Source organism: Botrytis fragariae (assembly GCF_013461495.1).
Source record: "Botrytis fragariae strain BVB16 chromosome Unknown tig00000045, whole genome shotgun sequence".
Classification (NCBI taxonomy): Eukaryota; Fungi; Ascomycota; class Leotiomycetes; order Helotiales; family Sclerotiniaceae; genus Botrytis; species Botrytis fragariae.
This window is the reverse complement of record NW_023500991.1, coordinates 693221-717055: the sequence shown is the minus strand read 5'-3', so window position 1 is coordinate 717055 and position 23835 is coordinate 693221. Positions and strand designations below refer to the sequence as shown.

Sequence of the window (23835 nt, the reverse complement as noted above, 5' to 3'; positions counted from 1 at the left end):
TTGTTGTTCTGTTTTTAGTCGTATTTCGGACTTGGTGTTCTTGGGGAGATGGGGATGGGGTTAATGCTCGGGAGTCTGATCGGACTAAGTTTTCCGTTTTGGTAGCTAGATGAAGGCAATATAAGGGTAGCCAGATAGATACCTAGGTAGGTTCGGTATTCAAAGTAGATTTTGCTCGAGCGGGATGTTTCTTTATTAATCTTTGCCTGTGTATAGGTAATGGTAATATAAGATAATATAAGATAATATAATATAATATAATATAAATCATAAGGCCAAAAATAAAATTCGATACAAGGCAAAAATGAATCGAGAATCTCTTTGGAATGTTCTTTTAAAAAGGAGCCAATGACAAGGGTCAATCTTCAAGGATAATTTCCATTTACGGTTAGTTTCACCGAAATGAACAATATATCGTCCATTCGACCAATCAAACCTCCTCCCCGAGACGGATAATAATTTCCAGAAATAATTATTTTCGTGATATCAGAAACTCTCATTATTAAATTTTGAGACAACATCTATTTACACAGTACCGACAGAGTGAGGTACCAAGCATCGCATTTTGGCGACGATACTATACAACCAATAATTCAACGATACATGAAGACTTTGAGGACATAATCTTTCTTTCGATTATATGAAAAGCATTCCAATCTTCAAGAATTCTCTTGGTTATTTGAATCTGTTCTTTATGTTCGACAAAGATAATTGAACATCTCAGCAGCAGCTTTCACTAATTCTTCTAGGACCCCGCTCGCACAAAAATACAACCTCTCGCCTTTTACCCATAGCCATAGCCATACCTATACCTATACCTATACCCACACGCACTCGCACATTCGAATCAACGTGTGGATGTCGCATCTTCTCGCTTTGGGTTTGTTTTGTTTTTGATCTACCAGGGGAGCATCATCAAACATGGATTCACCAGCAGAAGATGTAGCTGATTCGCGATCGAATGTGGTTGGAAGAAAACGTGCTTTACAAACATCCTCGGATCAAGGTAGAGAAGTTGTCACAATTGATTCTTCTTCAGATGAATCTGCAAGTCAACCTCGAAAGAGGGCAAAGCCATCTTCCAACGAATCTGCCAAAGTTGAGGTCGATCTCACATCTTCGCCATTGCCAAAGGAATCGATAGACACTCTTACGTCTGAAGCAAAAGTTGGATCACCGGCAACCTGGAATCAAGGCGTACAGAGTGGACTGCGAACATCTTTCAAGAGCAAGAAACCACCGCCATCTCAAAGCACTTCCTCAAAGCAACCAGAACAAGCCTCAAATAATACCATTGAAAAATCTCAGGGTCGATCTGAGCAAAAGCCGATGAGCAAAAAACAATTTAACAAGCTAGGGGAGGATAAACAACTGGCTCTGATGGAAGCATATACTCAAGATGTTTCCGCTTTAATAGATCTCCATGGCTGGCCAGTGCCGGAAGAATTTCAACAGAGCTGCCTGAAGTTTATTGGAGAGGGGTTGACGTTTTACCCAACTCCAATGAAAAAGGATCAGCCTGTAGGACGCTATTCGTTCGGCGGCGGTGACGTTCAGCTGCAAGAGCTTTACAGTGAGGAAGGCAAGCCCATCGCGAGTAAGGATATCACCTATTCTGATGTCCTTCTTTCGCTCATGCAAAACAACGAATTCTTTGGGCGTGCGTTACCAGACAAACGTGCTAAGGCTGCTGTCAAAAGTTACTTGTCTTATTTTTACAACCACGTCCCACAAAAAGAACAATTTATATCTTCTGTGGTGGCAGAAGCTCCGTCTCCAATTGAGGTTCTCAAGAATGCTAAAAAGGGCCCACCAACTTTAGCCCGCGCGACGGATCATTATGATAAAAATGCTTCCCCAGCAATTATCAATGTCGGTTCCAACAAAGATGAAGCTCCCACAAAACAGAACAATGCCTCAACTTCCAAATTGATAGCAGAATCCAATGGCGATGAGGAGTCCACTCGGGCTGATCCCACCCTAATTACAAATGCCATCGATCCAACCAGAGATCGCACGACCCCCACTGAAGCCGGGACAGTTCAGATGGACCATGGTTCGTCGGGCTCAGTAGTCGGAAGTGAAATGGAGGTCTCGTCAGATGGTGGTATTGCTACAGATTTCGATGATGATCATGAGTTTGAGGCGGCACGCGAAATGGGTTTACGTACAAAAATTCCTCCAGAAGACCATGCTGCAATTCTGAAATACTTCCCATCCACCGACGGTGTCATCCTTAGGAAGTGCTTGATCTGTGGCTCAAGTGGACATGATCGAAGTGTATGTTCGGACAATGCTTGTTCTTCTTGTGGCAGTAAGGGTGATCATCTTACTCCAGCTTGTCCTCGGACTACGATCTGTGGTAAGTGTAGAGAAGTGGGCCATCAGACCTCACAATGCCCTGAAAAGCTGCGTGCTGTCAAAGATGATGTCGAATGCAATACATGTCAATCTACAAGTCATCTTGAGGATCAATGTCATGTAATCTGGAGAAGTTTTCTTCCTGATCCAAATGAGATCAAAAAGGTTCGCAATATTCTAGCTTTCTGCTACTTTTGTGGTCGTCCAGGTCACTTTGGCCCTGAATGTGGACTATATCGTGGTAAACCTGCTTCTGGCGGAAAGTCTTGGTCGACTAGCAACATGGAGAAATTTCTTGATGGTCCTACTAGTTATGATGACTCTCTTTCTCTAGGAGGTAATGACTATTCAATTCCGAATCGTGGAAAGAAGGGCTTCACCATCAAGGGAAAAGCCAATGATCCCATTAATTTGGATGACAGCGATGATGACGAAGGTTTCATCCAACCCAAAGTCAACATGGCCCCCAGAAATGGTCATATTCAGTTCTCCCAAGCTGGTGCAATGCAATCTTTCAATCAAGCTCCCCCTTTCCAATTCCAAGGCAACACTGGCGGCAACCAAAATAGTAGAGGACCTTCTGGAAACCGTGGTGGCCGTGGCGGTCGTAGAGGTGGTGGTAGTGGTGGCATTGGCGGCAGTGCAGAGAAGAATAAGCCGAAGCACAAATCTGGAAACAACCCCCTAGAGGTGGTGGTCAAAGTCGTGGTAAAGCCTATCGCGGTAGAGGCGGAGGCGGACCTGCTCGAGGGGCTCCACGTGGTCGTCGCTAATCTCCTTCTACGGAGTCGTTGCTCAGATCTTGGACTTGGACTATGATATAATGTCGTGATGATGGTCTGATGCGGCTTCATGCTATGTCAAAACCTCGCATGTGCATTGTAGAATATTTCAATCCGACATCTGACAACTTGTACCCAAATATCCTTCAGGTTTCAATATATCATTCTAGTACCTTTTATATTCCTGATCTTGAATTGGACTTGGAACTCGAATGAGTCGATAGAATCGGTATCGTATCGTATCGTATCTATAATATGATTCCGACGTAAAAACGGGAGTTGGAAGATCACTCGACTTAGACTATACACACAGTCACAGTTGTCATATATGGGTAAAAACATATTTTCCATGGATAATCAAAAATAGAATTCATATTCTTGGTGGTCGCCTGTCATCTTCCAAGTGCAGTGTGGTTTGGTTTGTTTCAGAGATACCTACCTGGATGTTGAGGAATCAGAGATGCATGAATTGATGAATGAATGGATGAATGTGGTGACGCGATTGGATTGTATGATTAGCAGGGTTTTTTGTGCATACCTACCTACCCGGGTACCTACTAGTTAATGAAATGATACCAAGACTTTTAATTTTTTGAATTTTTTGCTTTATCTTTTTCTTAGGAAGAAATTGAGGTGTTGGGACGAGGGTGAGGGTGATGAATGTGATGAATGTGGATGTGAATGTGAATACCCAGTAAATGAACGAATGAACTGTGGAGAAAGATTATTGATTGTCTAAATTGGATTCCTGCCTATGGTATTATCGCAGATATATATCTCCCGATATCAAATATCAGATCCGGATGCGGTGATAGGTATGCACCCAGGAGACAGAGTTATAAGTTATTGTAATCCTTAACCTATACCACCACAAAGTGATTTCTCATTGTATTAAAAATCCTCGCTAACTACCTACTACCTACCTACCTACCTACGATTCGCAATATCTACCTGTCTACAAACTAATCCAGCGCCCAGTGTGTAGAATCGAGTATGTATGCATGTATGCATTGTGCAAGCAAGTAAATAAAAAGGTGGATATCTAGTACGTGCATGCATACTGCTATGAAGAAATACCCTAAAGAAAACGATTGAAGAAGCTGGATTGCCATATGATCATCCTCCAAATACCTATTTTCGATGCTCAGAACGCCTTGATCCTCCCTCTATCAAACTCAAGAATTCGCAAAGATGCTTGATGGGAATGTACTGCTCCTCGTCGATTATGTATTTCATCTCATCTTATCGCATCTATCTCATTCTTCCATATCCTCTCTACGTCTCTTCGAGCCCGCAGATACACCTACCACGATTCTCTCTTCATTTGTATGCTCCACATCTGTTTTGTCCTCTCCCTCCGTATTTCCATCGTTTTCTCCAAATGCCTTCTCTCCCGAGCCCCACTTTCCACTCTTCGCATCCGCGTTATTCTCGGGAGGTTCGAAGATTCCACTGTTCAACTTCCAGCCCGCTCTCTGCATCTTCTCCCACTCTTTGCCCACTCGGAATCTAACAAGGTCGCCTGCCGCGTTTGCGTCTTCTTTACTGTCGTGACCATCTGCTTTTCCATCTGTGAAAGTGATCATTTGAATATTTCGATTCAGTAGAGTTTGCATGAGCATTTTGAGGCCATTTCGATAGGGCAATCCTGCTTTGTGAGGGAACAATAGAGCTGTGTCTATGATAGTTGGATGAATGAATCGGGTAGCGTTTAAATCATTTTCTAAACCGTGGCCGATGATTGGAGTTGAGGGGGTGAGGAAAGAGAAGAGGAGAGTGCGGGCTATGGCAGGTGAGTCTACGATGCGGAGTTTTCCTTTGCTTTGGGCGATTTGTTGAGAGCCGGGAAAAAAGTAGGGGATGGCGGATGTGATATCTTGTGGGTAGACGCCTGAATAGCGGGAATTGAGATCGAGGATTTCGCCATAAGGACGGACGAGGACGTCGAGAAGGGGAGAGCCTGAAGGCCAGGAGGTGGCGGTCAAACGAAGGAGTTCGAGGCCGTGGACTGTGTAGCCCATTTCGCAATCGATGCAGACGGGTTGAGCAGGAATGGACGGGTCTACTTCATTCTCGGGAGTCTTTGCGAAATTCAATACCGCGGCTAAACGCTTGACTTCGGTCACTTTGAAGACGTGGTGATCGGCCGTGGTACATCCAGACGTCTCTCCGATAATTTGATCACAGCATCGCCATTTCTTCTCGCGTTTGGCTTTGGGGTCGAGCGAAGAACGATCTTTCCAATAGTGTTTTCCGAAGTGATAAGTGCAGCAACCACCAGATGCGAGTATACCGTCTTCTTCTCGACGACCCGGGAATACTTGAAAACGTGTTTTGCAACGATCACAAACTTCCCAACCTTTTGATGCTTCCATACCGCTCTTTGCCATTTCAATGTCCGCAGGCGTGGGAACATTGGTGACATATCCGTGCTGTGATAACTCTGTTACGGGAGTATAGAGTCTTGGGAGTATAGCCAATTCTTCTTCTGGAGTTAGACCTGTCTCGATTGGTTTTGGCGGTCCTTCAGGTTTCTTGGCTGGCGTATCTGAAAGAGGTGCTCTCGCGGCTTTCTCCTTGGCAATCTCTCTGGCTCTCTCTTCTTTCCATTGCGCAACAGTCATTCTCTTGTAGACCATGATTTTATTCTTGACAACATTGGAATAGATAGTAGGTGTTTCACAAGCAGCTTCCTCCAAATCTAAGGCCCTTGTGATCAACCCTTGATCTGAAAATACAAGTTCCTTCTCTTCACCATTTGCATCATTAGATAGTTCGAGATTGAGACGCTTCAACTGGTCATGTAGAGCTTGAACAAGTCTGAGCCGGATGTTGTGAACAGCTGGTGCAGTTTTGCGTGCACGTGGATTGAGAGGTTCTTGTTTCTCGGGCTTCTTGACCGGAGTTGATACCACTTTCTGGACTTTGCTTGTTGCTGGCGCGTTTTGTTTCTGGGGTGTTATGTTATTTGAACTGGCGGGTATAGATGATGTAGATGCTGTAGATGTACCATTTTGGGATTTGCGGCGCAATGGCGGTGGTGAAATCTCACGTCGAGCTGTCGACGTGGATTTCGATGTTTGTATTGAAGTGGCTTTGTCATCAACTGCCTTCTGTGCAGTGATGGTTGGTTTCAAGGTCGGTATTGAAGGTGGTGGCTCGTTTGTTGGTGTCGTACTTCTTTCTCCATAACCAATCTTTTGACGCTTTCGTTGCCTATCCTGATCACCATCACTTCCATCGACTTGTTGAGTAGCTTTCACTTGTGCTATTCCATTTGATACTGCTTGAACGACGCGATGATCATGTGAAAATATGCATCTTGGAATCAAACACTTATCCCGATTTGGACATTTGGTTTGCGAAAAAAGACCCTTGGTAGTAAACATCTTGAGGGATCGTAGAGGGAATATGTGATTGCGAAAGAATCAAAGCTTGATAAAGGATGGAGTTGATATGGGGTTGTTTGAGAGTATAGCTATTCACTCGGTGATCCCCTTTTCATGATGGATGCAATTCGGTGAGCTACAGTCAAGCTATCCAAGAGTTACAATGAATTCTTTATAAAAGGTGAAGACTCTCTCGGGTTTCCAAATAGAATAGAAAATACCATGGGTTTGCGATATATATCACGTGAACCTTAAGGCTGTTTGTTTGTGAGATTGTGTGCCAATTGGTAGGTTGAACAACGAACGAGGTGCGATCAAGGCCAATCCAAACCAAGTCAAGCCAAGCAAGCCAGGTGCTAGGTAGTAACTACGGTACTCGCAGCTCTATCCTTCCTAGTTGGGGTTCTTTCCTTTTTTCTTTTGTTTTTTCTTTCCTTTCTTTCCTTTAGTTGGCGATGATTGATGGCATACACGTAATGTTTAATGCGATCGAATTGATTGATTGATTGATTGATTGATGTTCATTGTTTCTATCTAATTAAGATTCTCTCTGATGGTTCAGACTGCAGCAGCTCTTCGGCTATCATCACAGTTCGCTTCAGGCTTTGAGCACTACACGACCAGACGACCTAGGTAGAAAGGTAATGATTAAGGAATTTGAGTCCGTCAATTCAGCAGAGAATCTACCTGCGTTGGTGGGCTTCCAAGAAACAATGTACCGGCTACAATATGTACCTACTGACTGGCAAATCGGGGAATCGGGGATGGATGCACCCAATCTCGGAATCTTAGTCGACAAGCCACTACGTCTGCAGTGGAATCTATGAATGATACCCTCTGATATGTGTGAGATACCGGTATGTCTATCATTCCTCTAATCTTTGGTAGGTTTATCAACGTTATCGATGTTATCTATCTGTTGGTGGAGGGAGCCAAGGAAGGAGGGAACCCACCTATAAGCAGTCGTTATCACAATCACATCTGGATATATATATGTCATTTGACAGTACCTGCCTGAGTAAGTAAGTAGAGCCTGTTCTTCTGAATATTTCCTTCGTTGCATTCACTCTCATCATCATTGTCATCTTCATCTCCATAAATAGAATTTCCATCGTTTCTCCCATTTTTCATTCTGGATATCCCCAAATAATCTTCACGGCTGTGCACACCCTGAAAACCGCATTCCAGGCTGCAGATATCCCTGTAAAGAACGCATCATACATTCAAACGTACGCCGGACATCCAAAAGCCCGAGCACGCGACAGCTGTGTGCTTATTGTTAGTGGTTGGAAAGTGTCTTTAGAGACACTTTCTCACTGCTAGCATTCCAACCCCCATCGTCACATTGTTACCCTTTTCTTTATCTTCTTTGGACCGGGCCTTCTTCAGCAACGAAGTTATGGATTATACCGGTAGCAGCCGTGATGCTCAGCATCTCTGCGTGCTTGTTCATGGGTGAGTGTTGTACATGTTTCATCTCTCTGCAATTCATTGCATACTGACGGAACAGACTTTGGGGAAATCCAGTTCATTTGGAGTCAGTGGCAAAATCTTTACGAGCGAAACATTCTGAGGATACCCTTCATATATTGGTCGCAAAGCGCAACAGTGGTAGCTTTACATATGATGGGATTGAGTTGGGTGGCGAGCGAGTGACTGCAGAGATAGAGGAAGAAGTCGAGAAACTTGCGAGAGAGGGTCAAGTAATTACTAGGTTCTCCATCGTTGGCTATTCCTTGGGCGGCCTTGTGGCCCGTTACTCTGTTGGCTTACTTGACAGCAAGGGGTTCTTCGATAAGATCAAGCCAGTGGTATGTTGGTATACTGAACGCAGGAGTCATTATGAACTATCTGACTCCGATATATAGAATATTACCACCTTCGCCAGCCCACATCTCGGTGTCCGCACACCTTTGAAAGGATCTCTCAATCACATCTGGAACGTCCTGGGCGCAAGAACTCTGTCAACCTCCGGGCGGCAATTATTTACGATAGACAAGTTTAGAGACACAGGAAGGCCGCTACTTGAGATTCTGGCAGATCCAGAATCAATCTTCTTAAAGGGATTAGCCAAATTCGAGAGAAGGACGTTATATGCAAACATTGTCAACGATCGAAGCGCCGTTTACTATACCACTGGAATTGCAAGCACCGATCCATTTTCAAATCCGGATAATGTCAAAATAAACTATGTAGAAGGTTACGAAGATGTTGTTTTGGACAGGCACAACCCAGTTTCCCCTTTGGACAAGTCTAGTCTACATGCCAATACGAGCTTCATGGCCAGCACAAAGAAGACCGTGGGAAATCTTCCTTTAGTTGCGGCATTGGTCATATTCATTCCATTCGGTGTCGTCGCTTTCCTTCTGAACTCTGCCGTTCAAACTGTCCGCAGTAGCAAACGCATTCGTCTACACGAACAAGGTTTAGCCGGTATTCAACCAAACGACTATCGATTCCCTCTGCTCATCAATAGTATGCGTGAAACCGTCGAAGACGTGTATGAGAACCTCAATGCTACCCAAGACAACGAATACCTCAATACGCCTTCTGATTCGGACTCTGAAGAGGCATCCGCTTCATCTCCTTTGATCAGAGAACGGACTAAATCTTTTCATAGCGAAATTGCCGACCCAGAGAAATTCGGTGTAATTGCTCCTACTTTGGCGTTAGCACCATATCAATTCAAAATGATAGAAGCATTAGATAAGGTAGGTTGGCGAAAGTACCCGGTTTTCATTCACAAGGTCAGACATAGTCACGCAGCTATTATTGTTAGGGTTGACAAACCGAGCTTTGATGAAGGAAGAATTGTATTAAAGCACTGGTTAGATGAGGAGTTTATTTTGTGATTGGGGTCGAACAGGAGGCTCGGTTGAAGACAGAACAAGTTGTGGGAAATTTACTTTTATCATGTTTTCTCTAAAAGATACCTAGCGGTCTTGGCTCAAGCGTCGGCGTTTTACAGTATAGCATCATATCATGAAGAAGGGGCATCGGAGGGGCTATTTGAACTTATTAGATTTTGTTGTAGAATTAGATAGACATTTTGAATTCACACCATTTGCTTTCAAATCACTTGAATGCCTTCCATTATCCTCCTGCCTTTTATCTTGAGGATTCGGAAAGATAGCATCATAGATAATATTGTCCTGACTACGTATATAAGCTCAACATAATACAATGATTCTATATTAACAAGCATATTTTACTCGAGCTTCAGATCGAAGTTAAAAATCCTCAGTGAACTTACCTTCTAACATGGAATTTCACGTGGTTCCCCGCAAAACAGCTTTACGCGAAACGCGTTCATCGCGTCTCCAGAACGTTTTCAAACCAGAAATCAATTTGAATCAAACCTCAATTTCCAAATCCTACAACAAAATTACAACATGGCTCTCATTGTAGATAAGCACCGTCCTCGGTCTCTTGATCAACTTACTTACCATGACGATCTTTCTAATCGTTTGAGATCTCTTGTAGGTCTACCAATCTCTTCAATTACCCTGTCTATATACTTGACGCAGTACATACTCACAATGGCGATCATATCTAGGCACAATCCGGCGACTTCCCTCATCTCCTTCTCTACGGACCTTCCGGCGCGGGTAAAAAAACTCGCATAGTATGTACTCTCAAAGAACTCTATGGGCCCGCCGTCGAGAAAATAAAAATCGATTCCCGTGTCTTCGCATTGGCAACCTCGTCGCGAAAACTCGAATTCAATATTGTTTCTTCACTCTATCATTTGGAAATTACGCCTTCAGATGTGGGAAATTATGACCGTGTTGTGATTTCGGAATTGCTTAAAGAAGTGGCGCAGACGCAGCAGGTGGATCAGAGTGCGAAGCAGAGGTTTAAGGTGGTGGTTATTAATGAGGCGGATGGGTTGAGTCGTGATGCTCAGGCGGCGCTGAGAAGAACGATGGAGAAATATAGTGGGAATGTTAGATTGATTCTGGTGGCTAATAGTACCTCGGGGATTATTGGACCGATTAGGAGTAGAACGTTGTTGGTCAGGGTGGGAGCACCAACTGAGGGGGATATTGTGAAGGTGCTTGAGACGAGTGGAAAGAGGGAAGGATGGGGAGTCAGTAAAGGATTCTTGGAAAGAGTTGCCAAGGAGAGTGGCAGAAATCTGAGGAGGGCGCTGTTGATGTATGAGGCAGCACATGCGCAAAAGTATGTTTTAGCTACCCTTTTCACGCCTACTATTCTTTCTACTATATATACTTTTGCGAGAGATATCATACTAACTAGCACCAGCGAGACAATAACAGAGAACACCCCCATCCCACCACCTGACTGGGAAGCACTTCTCTCGACCATCGCGCACAGCATGACCGTCGAACACACTCCGGCCCAGATCCTCAAAATCCGTGCCCAACTTTACGATCTCCTCACACATTGTATCCCTGCTACAACTATTCTCAAAACCCTAACATGGAAACTCATGCCATTGGTGGATGATGCGTTGAAGAGCGATATTGTCAAATGGGCTGCATTTTATGAACACAGGTGTAAGACGGGTACGAAGGTCATTTTCCATCTCGAAGCTTTTGTAGCCAAATTTATGAGGGTGAGCGAGGAGTGGCTGATGGCTATGGAAGTTGAGTAGAGCGGATGGCAAAATAAGTGGGAGCGGGGGAGATTGGGATGCACATGCATGGGAATCATGCAGGCAGCTGGCGTTTTGGGTGTGTGGCTAATGTGAAAATGGCGGATACAATCGACGTCCATATATCTGCTAGAATAGAGATATCTACATTATAATGATTAAGCAAGCAGAAATGATAACATCTATCTATACACGACTCAAAGTATGCGAATGGTAAAATATCACATCTACTTACATTTTTAAACCTTCTCTTCAACTTTTCCCTAGGAGAACTGATTCACCTACTGATACAGGGCACAAAGGGAAAATCTTTACAGTACTAGATATCTTCACTAATCCGATATTTACAAACGAAAAGAACAAGTCCCTTTTTTCGCTCCTTCGCCTCGCTAGATACATCTATACAGTAGAGATGTACTATATAGCATCTCACATCCTCGATAATTTCACTAATACAATCTCACACTGTAAAACACATTATTTCAGACTAACACATTTATTAAAGATGATATGAGATATACCATTCAAATTACCACTACACACTTGTTATATAGATTATCCATGTAATCTCCCCCCTCCCAAAAACAAGATATAGTTCTACATCCATCCATCATACCAATACTCACACTCTCTGTAAATTCATAAACCCGTCAATCCACAACCCCCGTTTTCCCCATCCATTTGCATCCATCACCCAAAGCTCCAATATTCCAATTTCCATTTCCCATCCCAAGCGCGGAGACGCCGAGATTTCGAGACGATCTGCGTAGGGAGAAAAAATCCAGCCTACTCAGCCTCAGCCCCTCAGCCACCAACATGAATGATTGGTACCGACCTAAGTATGGTTGAAATCTAGGTATGGTTGATGTTTGAACATGCAATGCGAGATATGCGATCAAGAAATCGAGATGTTGGAGATGGTAGGTTGGGAAGGGGATTGAGTAGCGATGTGCTGCTAGGGGGGGTTGAATGATATTGATGATGGTGGATGGATGGATAGATGGCTAGACTTGGGAGTTTACTAGATATTGCTATGCTGATACTTGATATCTGTACTTTGATGACAATTACTGCCCATTGCAATGCCACATGCATGTATATCATCTCATCCCATCTCATCCCATCTCACCTCACCTCACCAATCCTCACACCACACCACACACCCTAAATCTCAAAACCCAACTCCCACGGGTTCCCCAGCCCACACCCAGAAGAAGCAATCCAATCGAATCCTCGTCTACGATCATCGATGACTCCCTCCCTACCTTCCAAGAACCATCCCACAATCGGGGTTTCCGCACTTCTAGAACCAACTTATTCTTCCCCGGTTTCCAAATTCCCAATCCAATCCCAATCACAGCCAAATACTCTTCCCAATATACAAAAAAACAAAAAAGGAAATTTTTAACACTCACAAGTATCTAATCCCAAGTGGCTTATCGCATCCCGGGTACGTAGTGGCGGAAAAAAAAAAATCATGCGTCGCGTCTTGAAGATCTCGAAATATATCGATACCTCAGACATCTACTCCTCAACATTTCCCCAGCACGGAACAGAACCTCAGGCTCTTCCATCAATTGAATCTACAATCATTCTAGGTTAACCTTGAAAAAGACGTCACTCTCGTTCTTTCGTTTCGTTTAAAAAAAAAGGGGGAAACGAGTTTGGCAAAGAAAGTGTAGGTATATCATCATACGCAAATTTGAATCAATCTTTCATCTATAGTGGTTTTTCCCTCTCGCTATAGTAATACAAGCTTATATATAACAAATTTATGAGTACGAGAGTGACTATCGCTGCCGAATTTGAATCGAAATCCGCTCCCAATAGCAGAGTAAAAAGGAAAAATTCGTCCGTTCGTCCACACCAGGTAACAAATCTCATAAAAACGCCAAAATAAGTGCCAGGACTACATCCATTAAACTCCCCCAAATGCTACCCTCCAAACCATGCAAGCAAATATCCGTCCTAGAAAAAGTAGAGAAAGAAAATTATTCCCATGCGTATCAAAGAACATCTGTTATGTTTTCATTTGATCCGACATCTCAACTCAACCCACCCCTCTCACGCGTTTACATAGTAGCCTGCGGTGCATTCATCCGTGGATGCTGCAGCGTTGCTAAATTTTGAAGTTCAACCAGTTGGCGCATAACTTCTGCAGTTTGTGCTTGTTGGGCTTGTGATTGTCTCTTGAGCTCATCATTTTCGGCCTTCATCTTCTTGATTTCCTCGCGAAGACTTTCAAGTTCACTAACGTCTCCCTTGCTATTTCCGCGTTTTCTTTTCATGCCTGTTATAATTGCTTGGCTGGCATCTTCTTCCGTTTCATCCATGTTCATTTGAGAAATCTGTGTCATTCCCGTATCTGCTGTATGCACGCGTCTGAGATGTTCATTAAGATTTTCTTGACGAGAGAATCCTTTTCCAGTGTGACGTTTACAGTTGGGATGAGGACAGTTAAGTTGCTTTTTAGGCCCGCCGTGCTTTCCATGCACTTCTCTTTCGTGCCGAAGAAGTCCCCCAGAGTATGTAAATCCAGGAAGCTTTTCGCAGCCTGGTTCCTTGCATCTGTAAGGGCGATCGTGTTTATCCATATGTTTGCTATAAAGACATCAATGATAAAACGAACAAAAGTTAGGAGACTGTGCTTACCTCCACTCGCACTTTCTATTAAAATCTTTGACCTCCTCAGTACATCCGGGCCAGGTACAGTAAAATCTCCCGTTTGCATCTTTTGTTATCTCCCTGTCAGGTTTTGGTACTGGCTTTGATCGTCCGGGTGATGGCGCCTCCTCTTCATCTTTTGGTAATTCTGGTAGTTCCAACGATGGGTGATCTGGAGTTTCCGTCATAGGTTGTGTGGTATAAGGGTTCTCGGACATTGGAGGCGGCGGACTTGGGTAATTATGCTCATCGTGCGGCTTGAACTCGTCTTGTTCTTGCGTTTCGTGCGCCATTTGCATCGGGTACTGTGTGTCAGTCATAAATGATCTGGACTCGTAGCTTAAACTCATATTGTTGTTTGGGCGGGAGTTATCCTGATATTGAAAGAAGTTTGAATCTGGGTTGTGGTCGTAGTCTTCAGGAAAGTAGGTATTATCGCGACTAGGAGGAGGGTGTATATTTAGCGGATATTCGTAGGGGAGATGGTTGCCACGCTCGTACAGTCCGGCTTGGTGGTTTTCAGGTTGATTATTGGATTCTTGATAATGCAATGCCTGGTATCCTGCTTGAGAGGCTGCAAATTGATGTTTGCCTTGTGCGCTAAAGTGATGTGGCGAAGTACCAGCCACGCTTAGTAATCTATTTTTTTCATCACCACCTCCATTCTTTTCCGTTGGATGGTTCTCAGATTCGCGGCCTTCAGCTATTAAACTGGGGGGGCCAACGGTTGTTATATCTGTCTGAAGCTTTGAAACTCCAGGCACAGCAGGTAATGTAGGCACGAGTCCATTGGTGTCATGATCCGGATTTGAGTTATGACTCGTAATATTGTCGCTATCGGTTATTCCTTCTTTGTTATAAGAGCCTTGCGGAGGAACAGGCGACTTTGACTGTCTATTCTGTCTCTCCGGTGTGTTCGACATGGCTAAGAGTACTACATACCAAACACATTCATCAGTCACATGCTTTGACTCCCTAGCTTTTGATGACTGGATAATCGTATGTCAGGCATACCAGGGGTTGTAGCGTGCTGAGAGACCGGACGTATGTACGAAACAAACAATATCTAAATCGTGACTCACCTTGCTGTGTTCTCGGCGCAGCTGCCTGTGTGTATGCGTATTCTCGAGTAGGGTACCAAGTCTGATCCGCCTTTGGTATTGGCTGAAATGTTCCTTGATTTTCTGTATTGTGCTTGCAAATCCTTGTAGTGTTTAAATGCGGATCAAACAACAGAGGCCAGTTGGAGTCACTCGGGCGTTGTAGATGGTTGCCCTGGGTATAGTTGCTATGATTGCCCTGATGTTGACCGAAGATGAATGGATCATAGGGTTCTTGCTCTTGTTTGATGACTGATCCTGTTTGTTGATCTGTAAGAAAAAAAAATCGTTAGAAAATTGAATTTTGGTCTAATAGTAAGTAGTACCGTGGCAAAAGAAAATACTGAAATTCGACTCTCTAATCCCCTGGCTTTGGTATCAAATTTCCTGGTATCAAATTTCCAGTACGGTTGGAATTATCTCAATATCGAAGTTTTCACGGCTCCAAAACTCAATTGTTGTCGATTATTCTGGTGTGCCTTGTCAACCACCTGGTAGAAAGAATACTGCCTAGGTAGGTAGCGACCACTGTCGAATTAAATCCTCCTCAATAAGTCTTTTTTTTGGTGATTTAATAAATAAATAAATAAATAACCAGTGGTTGCCTCGGAATAGGTGTTTGGACTTTTCATTGATAATTTCTATTTGGTGTCCTGTGAATATCTCGAAGAAAGTGAATCCTGGGCCTATTGAATAACAACAATACCCATCCAGATGTGCACCTTTAGATCGCGAAAATCGCACCAGCAAAAACAACACTTTTGATATGCTTTGAATGGAGCCGTACACATCATGAATCATCCTAGACGGGCACTGTAGGAGAATGTATTGTATTGGTTCGTGTTGCTTCGAAATATTTTGTGTTATCATCTTCGCGAACTTGATGGCTTCCTTGGGCAGGGGAAAGTTGCACCCAGTAACAACGAATCATCCTTAGCCTTTTTTCTAAACAAAGTAAGGAATTCATACTGCTTACCGAGTGGTAGATAATTCTTCGCTGTTGGAGACAAATGAAACGCCGAGGGTCTGGAAGCCTTGCGCAAAGATGTCTGCGGATGGCTATGGCTATGCGAAGTATGAGGTTGTGCTTGCTGCCAACACTCCATTCGCATATAAAACATCCAACACACACCCCACAGTACCAAGATTGAAAGTTTCACTCCGGACCATGGCCATGTCGAATTAAGAGGGCGTTGACCTCCTGGCCACTCAAGAAACCATCCATCACCGAATAGATGTTCACGGCGGCCAAAGCCTGTTCCGGGACGAAAATAAGGCCGGCGTGAAATATCAAAGGCAGTTCTACTGGGCTTTTTTGCAAAATGTCTGACAATCAGGGCGATCAAAAGTAGGTAACAATTGCAAAGGACCAATAACATAATAGAGCATCCTGCGCGTAGAATAATTGAGCTGCTTGATCTGTAGCTCATGCCTTGGAAACGCTTTTGGCTGGTTTTCTGTCGACTTCTTTATAATTAGTCTTTATACACCACGGTGGCTAATTCAGGGACGATTCCATTGACAAGCGGAGAGCAATCTTTCCTCAAGGTAAGGTGCTGAGGAGATCTAAACGATCATGTAATTGGAGCCATTTAACAGGATTCCTCTCACAGTGATGTCCAATGCTCGAACGTCTAATGAGCTTCGAATAGATGCACCGCTGGAAGTGCGCTCTTGATGACTATTTGCAAATTCCTGACGCCCTGGCTGATATGGGAGATTGAAGGACATCCCAAGTGATTATAAAGAGGAAGAAAAGTCCAAGGGGAAGAGGAAAAGCAAAAAGGGAATATGAAGGAATAAGAGAAACTTACTTGACTCCAGAACCACCCTCTTCGGTCGTTATCAGTTTCTTTTTGAATAGCTCGACTGCATGTTTCGGAAGGACTGATGTAGCTTGGGTGTTGACGCGGACAGGCTGCATGTACTCCTTGCGATATTGCGCTTGAGCTTGTGTAGACATCATAAGAAACAAGGTTGACATCATGCTCACATTCGCGAAAGCTTTCCAATCTTGCCTCCCAACCAAAACCATAGGATAAAACAGATAAATATATAAAAAGAACATTCGGATACGTCATTTACCCCAATCCGCCCCAAAAAAAAGTAAGACGAGATGAATCTCTACTGATAAGGCTAACCACTGACTTACTTGCGAAGAAGAGGGGTGAAATACCGCCTTCGTCATCTCCATACAACATCCGCCAAGAGAATCAGAGGTACTCTGTACACCGATATATCATTTTTCCTTTGGGGGCCAAAGTCCTCAACTATCGAGCATCCAGGGGCTACAATAGTATTGAGATGAATTCTATGTGTTTAGCGATGCTTATCTTGATCGGTGAACGGTATTGCTAGGTGCAACGGATAATCTGATATTGGCGTCACATTATGCAGCCCTGTAGTAGGGCTTGCTGCGGGGGCCAGAGGTGGCTTTTCTCTTTTCTTTGCTTAGATGCGCAGCCTCGTTCGAATTTCCAGAGAAGCTTCGAAATCTCGGTGGCTTGCTTGCAGCTTCACCGTGTTGAGGTATATCCATATCCGCCGACGGGTGTGCATCCATAAAATTTTGCGTTGGAGAGAATTACACTTGAATTGAAGCTTGAGAAATTGAGAGGCAGAATTTGTTTGCTCATTGATTGTTTTGTGAAGGTTCTTTTTACTTTTTACTTTTTACTCTTTACTTATCATTCATTATTTATTATCCATCACTCAGGCATTTGTTCGCGCCAGGCTCACGTTATTCACACCTGAGGCGGAAAGAAGATTCTATTTGGAAATCTGGATTCTCTCCAAGTACAGGATCGGATTGCTATAAAGGTTAGATATCTATCTCATCTATTTGCTCTCATCATCTTTTCGTGTACCACAATATCTCCCCACAATCTTCCTCGTGGCACCCACCTATACCGATCAATTCAAATTATTTTTCCAAGGTTGCTATGCGTCGTAAATGGTACCGAAGAGGTCAAGACACGAGATGGAATCTCTCCTTTCCCGGATTGGGAGATTTCTAATCGGTCTATCGGATTCTTGGGCCCAGAGCAATAACTACCATGCTGCGGATGGGACTCCAGCTGATTTCTCATTAGACTATGGCACAGATACACCTCCCCATCCTTCATTATAGTCATCCGAAGTATCAGATGCTGCCTGTTATTTAATTCGTCAATTGCCAGGCTTGATCTCACACCTTCTCCGCATAGATATATCCTTGGTAGATATCTTCATCTTCGTCGCCAATGACATAAATACAATTCCTGCTGCATAGCGTTGGTTCACCTGCAGGATGATATATATTCTTTGTAAGGTCTTTTGTCAGCAAGTGCATTTCAGCTTCAATCGGTCCGTTGCTTTTCTTTTGTCGAATGGGCCACTCGGTCATCAATATCTTCTATCCCGAAATGCCGAGAAAGCGTCGTAACGATGCGAAAATGGAAGACACATGCGCTCTCACCAATAGCATGAGCCGTGCGCGATTGACAGCCTCAAACTGCCATATATCTTCGCCGCAACACACCAGGGCGTGATCCCAGGTAGTGACGCGGCAGGATGGGACGTTTTGCGTGTTATGCATACCTCCTGGAGCCCGGCCACAAACCACACATCTCTTCGTATATTCGTCTCTAGAGTACTCACTCTCGGATGACCGTATATTGGTCTTTGATACCCAAACATCTTGGTCGCGCTCTATATTAACAAGAAAGCGGGGCTGGAACTTGATTAGAGCATACCCAGAATCGTATCTCTCGGTCTCGTTCGAATTACGCCAACTTCCTTCACAGAGAGCATGTCAATCATCTCCACGATTCCATCTCCCATTTAAATACCAAGATAGTAACGTGCCAATATCATCATGCACTACTCGGTATTCTTTCTACCCAGAACGGTGCAATGACTTACCTGCAAAGGTTAATTCTAACATCACAAAGATGCCCAAGTTTGCAAAATTCCAGTCGCATGTGAAATATCCTTTTGTTGCACCCATTCAAGTCAAGTACCTCGATCCCAAAGCTCAATGTCCCTAAACCATGACACAACCCTCCCAATCCCCCAAAATGGCATACTTATGCGACTTATATTGACAGGTGAAGCTTTTCCAAGGAGTCGTAACGGATAAATACTTGCAACCGCGAAAGCAGACACTTCTTCTTCCAAACTAACCATTGCAAATACAAAGACAGAACAAGTTCACTGAGGAAATCGTTTCAGCTGAACAGGCTTCTCCAACACAGGAAAAAGGCATATAGAACAAAAGGGAAATCAGACTCGATCATTATCAAGATTCATAGCTTCAATATCATAAAAGTGGCGGTGGCACCAATTTTCTAATACAGACTTTTTTCAGATTCGTTTCTGAGATTGTCTAAATGAGGTCTCGTCACTTTGATGGAATTGAAAACGCGGGTCTACTTTTAAACAATCGATTAGGTTCACTGACGTCCACTTAGGAAAATCCACTCAAGAATTGCATATCCTTGATCGTTGATTTTATGTGCACGCACGATAAAAACCGTGCTGCGATGCGCATAGCCCTTACGGGAGTTAATTTTCTGCTTTCCACATTGGTCGATTCCCTTCTCTTTGCCATTTCAATATGACTACATTTAATGAGAACAGACTTTTGCTACTCGAACGGTGGAACCTGCCTCGCCAGCTTCAATTGCTATATTGATTTATGGGTCAAACCATCCTTGTATTCGCATTTCTGTTCCAACATCGATAATTGAGCAATTCTCAATCTTACTGCATGGCACAAAGTACTGAAATCCATTGACTTGAGATCCGCCCATCTCCCGAAAAAAGTGCCGAATACCTATTAGCTAGGTAGGCTCGCACGCATCCCTCATTCTTCATCCGAGACAAAGCGAAGCAAGCCTGACCTTTCCGCGATCAACTCGCAACAATTTGCAACAATTGAGAAGAAGAAAAAATCTTTCGATTTCACACCGTGATTCCTAGGGATACCAACCATACACATCGGTTGGGAAGAAATGCTTGCTTTATTTCTAAAATCGTTTCCTTTGTACATGGGGCGCTAGAGCTGCGCTTAAGTCCCCGACTTGCATGGCAGGGTACAAAGGGGTTATTCCCCAAATATAACTATTCTCTCATGCCATGCTACAAGTTGATATTGACAACAATGGTACCGGAAATTGTTATGAACATTCAAGAATTTCTGAAGTCACTACGCGAATGATTATGAATTACTGTAGTTGATAAGAACATGGCGTTATAGTGTGCCCAACAAGTGTTGATAGTACTCAGGTCCCATAAAATCTGCACCAGACTTGTGCGTTCATCTCAAGTCTTCAACCGTTATCCCATCAGCCGATCGTTCCGCTGCCTGTCTAGTGTCTGTTTTGTTAAAGGCGTGCACGGGTAACGGCATCTCAACGATGAAGAGATCCCTAGTGAAAGAGCTCCACCTCCCCACCCTTGACAGGGCATAGCCATGGCAATCCTCAAAATATCATCCTGATGGATACTCAAAATTTGCGGCTCCCACAACATTCGTGGCTTCGAACCTTCCGTTGTTGATTCGCAAGCCGGGCTTCCTTACCGCCTTGCATACCCGCTGTCAGGAATACTGGGTCTGCAAATTCCGTCCATCAATCGGCTCTTATATTATGTCTACTTCATATCTCGGCGGGTGATATGTGCGATATCTCCATGGACGCGCCCTTCAAGCAACGATTTCCAAGCAAATAAGCAAATTCGGGCCCGCGAATTATCCTTTTATTTCCGTGTTTACTAATATATGATTACTTTTCGAGAACTTTTTCATCATCACTGTGGGGATAGAACAAGCAATCTATGGTTAAAATTTGCGTAGTGCTCTAAAGACTTTTAAGCATTGTATATATAATCTTATAATTTCATCCTACATATCCCCCAGGTTTGATTTCTTACAGTTCTCTACATATAACTTCCATTCACACAGTTGCTCAAACATAATACCAAACGACCCTTAACATCCTTCGAGAACTAAAGTTTACAGGGCTTCTTCACATTGTATCCACATTCCGATCTTCTGTGATAAGAATCTCAGAAGTTGCAGGACATACGAGTAATCCATATTTCTATGCACATCCCTTGTAGACCTCATCCAAGACCCGCACACCCGCTTCCTTCAAGACTCCTATAAATAATAAATAGATCTGCTTGCCCCCGGGCGTGAGAGATCCCCTTTTTGAAATGGAGGAGCATCGCAGCACGAGGATTGAGTCTAGTACAGGGTTTGAAGATATATCTAGATCAAATTTAGGAACGGATATTGATCGGGATCATTTGAATAAGACTGTCGGCACGAATCTGGACACCGAGGGGGAGATATTTATTCCGAATTCAAGAATGGATACCGGTAGAGCGTCGAAGGAGCATGGGAATACGAACGAGGGGAAGTGGAACGATAGCGATAGTATTGATACCGAGCCCTTTCCGGGACAGGGCATCGATGGAGAAGTGCTAGGAAGCAGTCAAACGACAACGTTGGCAAAGGAGGATGTCGATGTGGAAGCACAAGGCGAGAAAGAAAAGGAAGAAATGTTGAGATTGGAAAGGGAGAAGGAAGAACATGATCCGAATCTGATAACTTGGGATGGACCGGATGACCCTGAGAACCCGATGAATTGGGGTACGAAAAAGAAATGGTTCGTAACTGTCATCTTGGGCTTGATGACTTTTGTCGTCACGTTCGCGTCGAGTGTTTTTAGTACGGCTACGATTGTAGTCGCGGAGTTATATGGAGTATCGGAAGAAGTTGCTGTTTTAGGGACGTCATTGTTCGTGTTGGGTTTTGGTGTTGGTCCTTTGGTATGTTCCTTACCTTCTTTGACTTCTCCATCATGAATATACACCGCTGGTTTGAAGTGATAGAACTAACACAACTCAGGTATGGGGACCGGGATCCGAACTCTTTGGCAGAAAAGTTCCTCTCTTCTTCGGCTATGCCTGCTTCGCCATTTTCCAAATCCCCGTCGCTGTAGCTCAAAACCTTCAAACTATCATGGTTTGTCGATTCTTCGGCGGAGTTTTTGCTTCCGCCCCATTAGCGATTATCGGGGGAGCGTTGGCGGACTTCTTCGGCCCGGTCGATCGAGGTGTAGCAGTTTGCGTTTTCGCAGCGGCAACTTTTATCGGTCCAATTGCAGGACCAATTGGGGGTAACTTTATCACACAGTCGTATTTGGGCTGGAGATGGACAGCTTGGATCACGATGATTCTTGCTGCGGGTTTCGGAACGCTGGGCCTAATTTTTGTGCCTGAGTCTTCGCACCCAAAGATTCTTCAACAGCGGGCTGCAAGACTGAGATTTGAAACAAAGAACTGGGCGATTCATAGCAAAGCTGACGAAGTGAGTAACCTTCCCTCTTTCCCCACCCTTTTCACTTAACTTCTCCCTTCTTTTTTCCAAAATACCACTACACCCTTAAACCAAGCAAATTACTAATCTCAACTCCAGCTCAAACTCACCCCCCACACAATCTTACAAACCTATCTCCTCCGCCCCTTTATCATGCTCTTCCAAGAACCGATCCTCCTCCTCATCACCCTCTACATGGCCCTCATCTACGGTATCCTCTACCTCTTCTTCGAAGCCTACCCCATCTCCTTCCAACAATCGCGCGGCTGGGCCCCAGGCCTCAGCGCCCTCCCCTTCATCGGCATCCTCATCGGGGTCCTCCTCGGCGCCGGTACCATTTCCTGGGTCACCAAGACCCGCTTCGCGCGCAAGCTCGAAAAACACGGCAAAGTGATCCCCGAAGAACGTCTCCCCCCCATGATCCTCGGTTCCTTCATCCTCCCCATCGGACTCTTCTGGTTTGCCTGGACCTCCAACCCCAACATCACCTGGGTCCCCCAAGTCATCTCGGGTATCTTCATCGGATGGGGTATCCTGATGATTTTCTTGCAGGGCTTAAACTACATCATCGATGTCTACATGTGGCATGCCAATTCGGCGATTGCCGCGAATACTTTCCTGCGGAGTTTTGCAGGAGGTGGGTTCCCCCTCTTCGCGCAGTATATGTTTAATGGATTGGGAGTCGCGTGGGCAACGAGCGTATTGGGTTTTGCATGCGTGGTTATGATGCCTGCACCTGTGCTATTTTTTATCTACGGGGCGAGAGTGAGGAAGATGAGTAAATTTAGTCCGAGTGCTTGAGGGGCTTTGAGACGAGTGTGTGGAGAGAGAAAGAAAGTTGAAACTATGTCTTTGCGCACACTTACGAAAATGTAAGCTGGGAATGACTTGCATGGACGATTGCTTGATAGGATATAAAAGGAGGAAACGACGTGATTTATTCACCATGATCATACATACATATATGTATGTATTCAAGGTCTTGAGATGAGATTATGTTTTTGCATTGACACGATGCACTACGTATGAGTATGGATGATACCAGTATGATATTTTTGAAGCATTTGCATAGCGAGGAGTTATTGACGGTATTGGAGGTATATACACATACATAATACTGTATATTTCCACATGGATAGATAGATAGATAACTACTATAGATAGATAGATAAATAGATAGAGATAATTAACTTAAGAAAAGTAAGAATTTACTTGATAGATACAAAAAGCACTTCAGGTTCCCTCCTGCTCGTTTGATGTGAATACACCCCAATAATCCAAGAAATTACCCTTCTAATCCTAACACGTCAGTTACTTATTTCCTGCGCAGCTTTTCCTCTGGAATGCATATAAAAGTTTCCTCTACGACTCGCAACGGTTTACCAGGTATCGTGTCAGTTACCACTTGGAAGGATACCCATACGCGATTTTACATCATACCAATGCACTCCACTTCCTTTTCATCCCATTCCAATCTACTCAGCTCATTAGTTTCCGACGCCCTCTACTCCACTATGCTCACATTATCTCGCTGAACCACAACATTACTTCATTA

General features: G+C 44.0%; 7 protein-coding genes across 7 annotated transcripts; 4 read left to right on the top strand and 3 right to left on the bottom strand.

Moving 5' to 3' along the window:
* Nucleotides 1-921: 921 nt before the first annotated feature.
* On the top strand, nucleotides 922-3180 carry Bfra_003414 (putative zinc knuckle domain-containing protein; the record flags this gene model as incomplete). The annotated part of the gene is made up of 1 exon (XM_037333820.1): nucleotides 922-3180. One exon carries the CDS (start codon nucleotides 922-924, stop codon nucleotides 3178-3180), a length of 2259 nt encoding a protein of 752 aa, XP_037193907.1.
* Nucleotides 3181-4399: 1219 nt separating this feature from the next.
* Bfra_003413 (putative rna exonuclease protein) lies at nucleotides 4400-6532 on the bottom strand (the record flags this gene model as incomplete). The annotated part of the gene is made up of 1 exon (XM_037333819.1): nucleotides 4400-6532. One exon carries the CDS (start codon nucleotides 6530-6532, stop codon nucleotides 4400-4402), a length of 2133 nt encoding a protein of 710 aa, XP_037193906.1.
* Nucleotides 6533-7931: 1399 nt separating this feature from the next.
* On the top strand, nucleotides 7932-9384 carry Bfra_003412 (putative lipase serine esterase protein; the record flags this gene model as incomplete). The annotated part of the gene is made up of 3 exons (XM_037333818.1): nucleotides 7932-7987; nucleotides 8043-8343; nucleotides 8401-9384. 3 exons carry the CDS (start codon nucleotides 7932-7934, stop codon nucleotides 9382-9384), a joined length of 1341 nt encoding a protein of 446 aa, XP_037193905.1.
* Nucleotides 9385-9924: 540 nt separating this feature from the next.
* Bfra_003411 (putative activator 1 38 kda subunit protein) lies at nucleotides 9925-11150 on the top strand (the record flags this gene model as incomplete). The annotated part of the gene is made up of 3 exons (XM_037333817.1): nucleotides 9925-10011; nucleotides 10089-10714; nucleotides 10793-11150. 3 exons carry the CDS (start codon nucleotides 9925-9927, stop codon nucleotides 11148-11150), a joined length of 1071 nt encoding a protein of 356 aa, XP_037193904.1.
* Nucleotides 11151-13222: 2072 nt separating this feature from the next.
* Nucleotides 13223-16877, bottom strand: Bfra_003410 (putative c2h2 transcription factor protein; the record flags this gene model as incomplete). Its single annotated transcript, XM_037333816.1, has 5 exons — nucleotides 13223-13751; nucleotides 13803-14748; nucleotides 14897-15184; nucleotides 15891-16378; nucleotides 16729-16877. 5 exons carry the CDS (start codon nucleotides 16875-16877, stop codon nucleotides 13223-13225), a joined length of 2400 nt encoding a protein of 799 aa, XP_037193903.1.
* Nucleotides 16878-17832: 955 nt separating this feature from the next.
* Nucleotides 17833-18715, bottom strand: Bfra_003409 (uncharacterized protein; the record flags this gene model as incomplete). Its single annotated transcript, XM_037333815.1, has 5 exons — nucleotides 17833-17991; nucleotides 18023-18067; nucleotides 18108-18305; nucleotides 18435-18604; nucleotides 18649-18715. 5 exons carry the CDS (start codon nucleotides 18713-18715, stop codon nucleotides 17833-17835), a joined length of 639 nt encoding a protein of 212 aa, XP_037193902.1.
* Nucleotides 18716-21268: 2553 nt separating this feature from the next.
* Nucleotides 21269-23081, top strand: Bfra_003408 (putative mfs multidrug protein; the record flags this gene model as incomplete). The annotated part of the gene is made up of 3 exons (XM_037333814.1): nucleotides 21269-21730; nucleotides 21810-22271; nucleotides 22380-23081. The coding sequence occupies 3 exons, from the start codon at nucleotides 21269-21271 to the stop codon at nucleotides 23079-23081; spliced, it is 1626 nt and encodes a 541-aa protein (XP_037193901.1).
* Between the last annotated feature and the right edge of the window lie 754 nt (nucleotides 23082-23835).